Source organism: Babylonia areolata, chromosome 30 (assembly GCF_041734735.1).
Source record: "Babylonia areolata isolate BAREFJ2019XMU chromosome 30, ASM4173473v1, whole genome shotgun sequence".
In the NCBI taxonomy this organism is placed as follows: Eukaryota; Metazoa; Mollusca; class Gastropoda; order Neogastropoda; family Buccinidae; genus Babylonia; species Babylonia areolata.
The window spans coordinates 2,695,692-2,705,166 of record NC_134905.1 but is presented as its reverse complement, the minus strand read 5'-3'; the positions used below and the strand labels follow the sequence as shown (position 1 = coordinate 2,705,166).

Here is a 9,475-nt window from a genome sequence, read left to right as displayed (position 1 = left end):
TGCACATGCACGCAGGCATACACACACACACACAGAGGCACACACACACACTTAGACAGACACATACATTCACTCACACACACATGCATGCAGGCATACACACAGACACACACACACACACACACACACTTAAACAGACACATATGTGGTGTGATGTGACAGCTCCATGAACACGCAGCCTACATGGTAGAAAGCCTGTGGGAGTGTATGACAGATGTGGTGTGATGATGTGATGTGATGATGATGTGTGATGTGTGACGATGTGGTGTGATGTGTGATGATGTGGTGTGACATGTGATGATGTGGTGTGGTGTGATGTGTGACGATGTGGTGTGATGTGTGACGATGTGGTGTGACAATGTGGTGTGATGTGTGGTGATGTGTTGTGATATGTGACTGTGGTGTGATGTGTGACGATGTGGTGTGATGTGACAGCTCCATGAACACGCAGCCTACCTGGTGGACAGCCTGTGGGAGTGTATGACAGATGTTGTGTGATGTGTGACAATGTGGTGTGACGTGTGACGATGTGGTGTGACGTGTGATGTGGTGTGATGTGGTGTGACGATGTGTGGTGATGTGTGATGTGTGACGATGTGGTGTGACGTGTGATGATGTGGTGTGACGATGCGTGGTGATGTGTGATGGTGTGGTGTGACGTGTGACGATGTGGTGTGATGTGTGATGATGTGGTGTGACAGCTCCATGAACACGCAGCCTACCTGGTGGACAGTCTGTGGGACATCAACGAGATGATGAAAGACTGGGAGTGTATGACAGATGTGGTGTGATGTGTGGTGGTGTGGTGTGATGTGTGACAATGTGGTGTGATGTGTGACGATGTGGTGTGATGTGACAGCTCCATGAACACGCAGCCTACCTGGTGGACAGCCTGTGGGACATCAACGAAATGATGAAAGACTGGGAGTGTATGACAGACCTTCTGCTGGAGGAGCCCGGGCGTGGGGAAGAGTGTGAGTCGCTGGCCGTGTGTGATGTGTGTGATGTATGATGTGGTGTGCGATGTATGGTGCGACGTATTGTGTGATGTATTACATGCGGTGTGATGTATGTATTGTGTGGTGTATGTGATGTAGGGTGTGATGTATGGTGTGTAATGTGATGTAGGGTGTGATGTATGTGTTGTGGTGTATGTGATGTAGGGTGTGCTATGTGATGCATGGTGTGATGTGTGGCGTATGATGAGTGGTGTGGTGTATGTTGTGTGTGATGTATTTATTGTGTGATGTATGATGTATTGTGTGGTGTGATGTATGGTGTCATGTATGATATGAAGTATGGTGTGGTGTATGCTATGATGTATTGTGTAGTGTATTGTGTGATGTGTGGTGTGATGTATATGATGTATTGTGTGATGTATGATGTGGTGCATGGTGTAGTGTGTGGTGTATGATGTGATGTGTGGTGTGATGTATGTATTGTGTGGTGTATGTGATGTAGGGTGTGATGCATGGTGTGGTGTGTGATGTGATGTAGGGTGTGATGTATGTGGTATGGTGTATGATGTGATGTGTGGTGTATGTTTGTGTGTGTGATGTATGATGCGTGGTGTGATGTATGATATGAAGTATGGTCTGGTGTATGCTATGATGTATTGTGTAGTGCATTGTGTGATGTGTGGTGTTATGTATGGTGTGATGTATATGATGTATTGTGTGATGTATGATGTGGTGCATGGTGTAGTGTGTGGTGTATGATGTGATGTGTGGTGTGATGTATGTATTGTGTGGTGTATGATGTGATGTAGGGTGTGCTGTGTGATGCATGGTGTGGTGTGTGATATGATGGAGGGTGTGATGTATGTGGTATGGTGTATGATGTGATGTGTGGTGTGGTGTATGTTGTGTGTGTGATGTATTTATTGTGTGATGTATGATGTGTGGTGTGATGTATGATATGAAGTATGGTGTGGTGTATGCTATGATGTATTGTGTAGTGTATTGTGTGATGTATATGATGTATTGTGTGATGTATGATGTGCATGGTGTAGTGTGTGGTGTATGATGTGATGTGTGATGTATGTATTGTGTGGTGTATGATGTGATGTAGGGTGTGATGTATGTGGTATGGTGTGTGATGTGTGGTGTGGTGTATATGATGTAGGGTGTGATGTATGTGGTATGGTGTATGATGTGATGTGTGGTGTGGTGTATAATGTGGTGTATGATGTGATGTATGTTGTGTGTGATGTATGATGTATTGTGCGATGTATGATGTGATGTGTGATGCATGGTGTGGTGTATTGTGTGATGTATGGTGTGGTGTATGCTATGATGTATTGTGTAGTGTATTGTGTGATGTGTGGTGTGATGTATATGATGTATTGTGTGATGTATGTGTATGATGTATTGTGTGGTGTATGATGTAGTCTGTGATGTGTAGTGTGATGTGTATGATGTGATGTATTGTGTGATGTATGATGCGATGTATGATCTGATGTATGATGTGGTAAAAAAAGAACCCCCCCCAAAAAAAAAACAAAGTATTACTGCCTTATGGATGGGCATAAATATGTTCATGCAGATGAATTTCACTCTCACATGAATGTTGGAAATTCAGCTCACAAAGGCAAAAAATAAGGAAAGAAAAAGAAAGTAAGAAAGAAAAAAAAAAGTAAGAATATGCCAGTTTGTTAGAACAGGAGGAAAGTAAAGCATATGTGCCTTGCCCTTGTTCATAGTTGGTGTATGTGGATGTAGTAGTATGTTGATGTATGAGGATATGACAAACAAAAAGGAATGTAAAGCATATATGCCTTGCCCTTGTTCATAGTTGGTGTATGTGGATGTAGTAGTATGTTGATGTATGAGGATATGAGAAACAAAAAGGAATGTAAAGCATATATGCCTTGCCCTTGTTCATAGTTGGTGTATGTGGATGTAGTAGTATGTTGATGTATGAGGATATGAGAAACAAAAAGGAAAGTAAAGCATATATGCCTTGCCCTTGTTCATAGTTGGTGTATGTGGATGTAGTAGTTTGTTGATGTATGAGCCTAGAAATGAGTGTGTGGAGGAGTGGGGTGGGGGGTGCAGGGTAATGTGTGTGTGTGTGTGTTGGGGCTCTTGTAGGTTTATGTGTGTTTGATCGTGCTTTCATGTCTGTGAAACTGCATGTTTGTTGCATATCTGTTATGCATGTGTATGTGTGAATGTGTGTCTGCATGTTTTACATCTATTTGTTTATTTATCATTGTTGTCTTTTTTTTTTTTGTTGTTGTTGTTGTGCGCTTAGAGTTGACTTCAAGATTTTGCGCCTTATAAATATTATTATTAGTAGTAGTAGTCTTTTTATGTATTTATGTATTATTTTATTTTATTTTATTTTACTTATTTTTTTTCTTTTCTTTTCGTTTATTTATTTTTTTTAAATTTTATTTTATTTTATTTTATTTTATTCTCTTTTCTCAAGGCCTGACTAAGCGCGTTGGGTTACGCTGCTGGTCAGGCATCTGCTTGGCAGATGTGGTGTAGCGTATATGGATTTGACCGAACGCAGTGATGCCTCCTTGATGAGCTACTGATACAGATACTGAGGATATGACAAAAACAAACAAGAGAGGCAAGGCCTTCAAGACTCGCTTGTGATAAATTAAGTCCCCTAGCATTAATTACACAGTAATTTCCCTTTTTTACTATCTGCACTAAAACATTTGCAAAATAAATAAAAATTCCATGCTTAGCAAAAGAAGTTCCTGTTTGAACAAAAAATGATAATAATGACTCCTCTTTTTGTTGTGTCAGAATAAGAGGTCAAAGTGCCAAGTTTAGAGAATACAAAAGTTATAAATATAACAGTAAATGCAGTTTGCATATAATTAGGCTTCTTTTTTTAAATTTTTTTGTGCCCATCCCAGAGGTGCAATATTGTTTTAAACAAGATGACTGGATAGAACTGAATTTTTCCTATTTTTATGCCAAATTTGGTGTCAACTGACAAAGTATTTGCAGAGAAAATGTCAATGTTCAAGTTCACCACGGACACACACGGACACACACACACACACACACACACACACGCACACACACACACACACACACACACACACACACACAGACAACCGAACACCGGGTTAAAAAATAGACTCACTTTGTTTACACAAGTGAGTCAACAAAGAAAAAAAAAAAAAAAAACCCCCTCACAAGGTGACATGGTGTTTTTGTGTGTACAGCCCTGGACGACCGTCAAGCGCGTTGGGTTACGCTGCTGGTCAGGCATCTGCTTGGCAGATGTGGTGTAGCGTGTATGGATTTGACCGAACGCAGTGATGGCCTCCTTGATGAGCTACTGATACAGATACTGAGGACATGACAAAAACAAACAACCAACCCCCCCCCCCCACCCCCCCCTCACAAGGTGACATGGTGTTTTTGTGTGTGCAGCCCTGGACGACCGGCAGGAGTCCAGTCTGATAGAGATCACGGTGTGCTGTGTGCGCCAGGCGGCCACCGGGGAGTCCCCTGTTGGCAGGGGGCCAAACAGAAAGGTGACCACTTCCTTAATTAATAATAATAATGGATACTTTCTATAGCACACTGTCCAGAAATCTGCTCTAGGTGCTTTACAAAAACGCTTTTGTTAACATAAAACATTGTATCTATGTTACAAACACACACCAGAATGTGACTACACACACACACACACACACACACACACACACACACACGCTGCATACATACATTTTAAATACATGTGTATCGAACAGCTACCCTAACACATACGCACACATAGGCAGGCACAAACTTACATAAACGCACGCACACACAATACACATTCATATACATGCATGTAGTTATGTACACATACATATGTATACACACATAGTCAAGCACAGCTAACGCAAAGGAAGTGGACCTGCCACAGTTGAACTTATTGCTGAGGGAAAAGGTGAGTTTTGAGACGAGATTTAAAAGATGCGAGGGAATTAGAATGGCGGAGGTTATCAGGGGGCTTGTTCCTCTTCCTTGAGGGAGAGAAGAACGGAGGAGTGAGTGAAGAAAGGAGGGACGAGATACAGATACGGATACGGATACGGATAGTTTATTCAATAAAGGCCATGGCCTCTCATGAAGGGGGTACAGTGAATCAACATTCAAAATCAAAACCTTTCTAATGAGCAATGTGACTGATGATGACAGCTGACGGTGAGGAAGGCCAAACAGGTGTTGTTATTCGTAGTGTTATTACTATTATTATCATTATCAGTAGTATGATGAACAACGTGACTGTTGATTGATATTGATTGATTGATTGATATGGATACTTATATAGCGCCTATCCTCGGTCGGAGACCAAGCTCTAAGCGCTTTACATACACGGAGTCATTTACACAACAGGCTGCCTACCTGGGTAGAGCCGACTGACGGCTGCCATTGGGCGCCCATCATTCGTTTCCTGTGTCATTCAATCAGATTTCAGGCACGCACACCCACACACTCAGACAAACATGCAACGTTTAACATTTTTACGTGCACGACCGTTTTGTTTATTTACCCCGCCTTGCAGGCAGCCATACTCCGTTTTCGGGGGGGGGGGGGGGGGGGGGGGGGGGTGTAAGCTTAGCTGGGTATGTTCTTGTTTCCGTAACCCACCGAACACTTGACATGGATTGCAGGATCTTTTAACGTGCGTGTTTGATCTGTTGCTGACAGCTGACGGCCAGGGAGGCCAAACAGGTGGCGGAGGACCGGGCCAAACTGACGGAGCACTTCATAGTCACCCTGCCTCAGCTGCTGCTGAAGGTGAGTGGGGTGAAGCGCTGTGATTGGTCCGTCCTCCTTTGGCGGCGCCCTCTGCTCTTCTCTCTTGTCTGTGTCTGTTTCCTTGCCCTTCTGATCTTTTCCTCGTCTGTCTCGTCCGATTCCTGCTCTCGCCCTTTCTCCTCAGGTTTGACTGGAAAATCGAACGGGTCGTTGACGGGCGCAATAGCCGAGTGGTTAAAGCGTTGGACTGTCAGTCTGAGGGTCCCGGGTTCGAATCACGGTGACGGCGCCTGGTGGGTAAAAGGGTGGAGTTTTTTCCGATCTCCCAGGTCAACATATGTGCAGACCTGCTTAGTGCCTGAACCCCCTTCGTGTGTATATGCAAGCAGAAGATCTTCTTCTTCTTCTGCGTTCACTCATATGCACACGAGTGGGCTTTTACGTGTATGACCGTTTTTACCCCGCCATGTAGGCAGCCATACTCCGTTTTCGGGGGTGTGCATGCTGGGTATGTTCTTGTTTCCATAACCCACCAAACGCTGACATGGATTACAGGATCTTTAACTTGGTATTTGATGTTCTGCTTGCATATACACACGAAGGGGGTTCAGGCACTAGCAGGTCTGCACATATGTTGACCTGGGAGATCGTAAAAATCTCCAACCTTTACCCACCAGGCGCCGTCACCGTGATTCGAACCCGGGACCCTCAGATTGACAGTCCAACGCTTTAACCACTCGGCTATTGCGCCCGTCAAGCAGAAGATCAAATGTGTGGTGTGTGTGTGTGTGTGTGTTTGTGGTGTGTGTGTGTGTGGTTGTGGTGTGTGTGTGTGTGGTTGTGTGTGACGTGATGTGATGTGACATGACATGATGCATGATGTGATGTATGATGTGGTGTGATGTGATGTGTGTGACGTGATTTATGATGTGATGTGACATGACGTGATGCATGATGTGATGTGATATATGATGTGTGATGTGAAGTGATATATGTTTGATGTGAGGTACGATGTAATGAGTGATGTGATATGATGTGTGATGTGATGTATGATGTGATATGATGTGATGTACACTACCTGATGGATCCAAAGTGGCCAACCTGCTACAGATCGCTCAGTTCTTTGACCTGTGACTGATGTGATGTGATGTGATGTATGATGTGATGTGATGTGTGATGTATGATGTGATGTATGATGTACAGTACCTGATGGATCCGGACAAAGTGGCCAACCTGCTACAGATCCCTCAGTTCTTTGACCTGTGACTGATGTGATGTGTGATGTGATGTATGATGTGATGTGGTGTGTGATGTATGATGTGATGATGATGTAAGATGTGATGTGTGATGTACAGTACCTGATGGATCCAGACAAAGTGGCCAACCTGCTACAGATCCCTCAGTTCTTTGACCTGGATATATACACATCCTGTAGACAGGAAAAGGTCAGTGATGGGTTTGTGTGTGTGTGTGTGTGTGCGTGTATGGTGGTGTGTGTATGTGTGTGTGCTGTGGGTGTCTGTGTTTGTGTATGGGTGTGTGACAGTGTTTGTGTGTGTGTGTGTGTGAGCATTTGTGTGCATGTATTTGGCAACTGATGGTGTGTGTGTGTGTGTGTGTGTGTGTGTGTGTGTGCAGCAGTGAGTGTGGCAGTGCATGTGTTTGTGTATGGCAGTGTTTGTGTGTGTGTGTGGAGGGGGGGCAGTGTTTGTGTGTGTGTGGAGATTGTGTGGCGAAGTTGTGTTGTGTGTGTTTGTGGTGTATACATATGAGTGTGTGGTGTGTTTGTCTGTGGCGATGTGTGTATATGTGTGTGTGTTTGTGGTGTATACACATGTGTGTGTGTGGTGATGTCTGTGTGTGTTTGTGTGTGTGTATGTGTACGTGTATGTGTGCTTCATAAGTGTGCTTTGTGTGTGTCTCTATGCTGTTGCAGATTTCATGGTAATAAACACGTACGTGCGTGCACGTTTCAAAACATTTCATCAGGTGAGGCATGTATGTTGCAGAACCTAGAGGCCCTGCTGCAGTACCTCCATGAAATAGTGGAGAAACACACCGATGCTGACGTGAGTAGGGTTTGGAATGGGTTAACTCTCTCACCGCCTAGTTTCTGTGTGAAAAGCTGTCCCCAGCGCCAAATGTTTTTAACTCACTCAGTACGGCCAGTCCTCTCTTCTCCTCTACACAGACCCCTTGGATGTCCAGTGGGTGTCTGAATGACCCAACCTTTAGCTTCTGTTGCCAAAATTGTGGGATTCTTTGTCAACATTCACCTCTTCAGTATAAGAGCCTTCCGCTTGCAATATTTTGATGATGGTAATTGGGGTGAAACGCTGTTAACGTCGTCTCTTTCGCCGTTCGTATGGAGAGAGTTAAGGCTCATCGCTCTCAGTCACGTGATTCAGTTTGTGTTAAAACAACACCGTGGACTTCTTGTTCACCGTAACTCACTCCGGACGAATAGTTTTTTACCCCTTGCTTTCCCCCTGCAGACGACCCATTTGTTAGGGTCAGGGAAAAAAATCACAAAAAATACAAAACTCCCTGTACTTGACCCACTGACCCGTCTTCTCACGTCGTGTGTACGCCCACCCACCCCTCCCTTTTCACTGCTCTCAGAAGCTGAGTCACTTTCAGTACCTTCTTGCTGGTAGCTTTCTTCACTGCAGATACTTTATTCAACGTCTTCATCATCCTCGTCGATGTCGAAACCTTCGGTTTGAAGCATTTCAGTCACTTCAGCAGCAGTAAAAAGCTGCTGTTGTGATCTGGTTTGCTCCAAAAATTTCCACTTGTATCGCTTGCGACGCCATTTTCGATATGTATGCAGATTTGCTTGTCATGTAGGGTAATAAGGTCAACGGCTCGACCAGCGAGTGTATAGTTACTGAACCTCACAAAGAAACTTTCCATTCAACTCTTGAATATGTTCGCAATGCCCGGTGTAGCTGCAATTTTTATGCTACCCCATGAGGAAAACATGGACAAAATTTTGATTGTCAAAACCGCTATAGCGTTCCGTCATCCGGAACGCTACCTTACGTCAGGTATGCTATGGTATTCCATTGTCCTGAGTGAGTTAAACTCAGTCATTGAAGTCAAGGGGGAGAGGTAAGTCAGTTTCCTGCAGCTGTCCAGTTTTGTTGCAAGTTGAAAAACAGTCATATTAACTCTCCCCATACGAACGGCGAAAGAGACGACGTTAACAGCGTTTCATCCCAATTACCATCATCAAAATATTGCAAGCGGAACGCTCTTATACTGAAGAGGTGAATGTTGACAAAGAATACCACAATTCTGACGACGGAAGCTAAAGGTTGGGTCATTCAGACACCCACTGGACATCCGAGGGGTCTGTGTAGAGGAGAAGAGAGGACTGGTCGTACTGAGTGAGTTAACATTACCCCTCAGGGAACTGCGACGGACGAACCCGGGTGTGGCTGTGTATGGGGGAATCTAAATGAGCGGCGTGGGAGTAATGCCACTGAAACGGTGCAGATGATGGGGCAGCAAAAAAAAACAACAAAAAACAAAACAAAAAAACATTACCCCTCAGTATTGACTAAAGTCGCATATGGTGGTGAGAGAGTTAACATGATAGTTATGGTCAAGTGTGTATTGGTATGAGAGCAAGTATGTGTGTGTGTGTGTGTATGCGTCTGTGCGTGGTATGTCCGTGTGTGTGTGTGTGTTAATGTGTGTGTGCGTGGTGTCTCTGTGTGTGTGCGTGTGTGTGTGTGTGAATGTGT

General features: G+C 44.2%; 1 protein-coding gene across 1 annotated transcript in view; it reads left to right on the top strand.

Annotated features, from left to right (window-relative positions):
* The window catches only part of LOC143275357 (cohesin subunit SA-2-like), a 72,578-nt gene that overhangs the window by 22,041 nt on the left and 41,062 nt on the right, over positions 1-9,475 (top strand). The window contains exons 13-17 of the mRNA XM_076579414.1: positions 860-974; positions 4,404-4,507; positions 5,673-5,762; positions 7,079-7,168; positions 7,733-7,792. Coding sequence (XP_076435529.1) covers positions 860-974; positions 4,404-4,507; positions 5,673-5,762; positions 7,079-7,168; positions 7,733-7,792 — 459 coding nt within the window. The remainder of the gene's footprint in view (positions 1-859; positions 975-4,403; positions 4,508-5,672; positions 5,763-7,078; positions 7,169-7,732; positions 7,793-9,475) is intronic.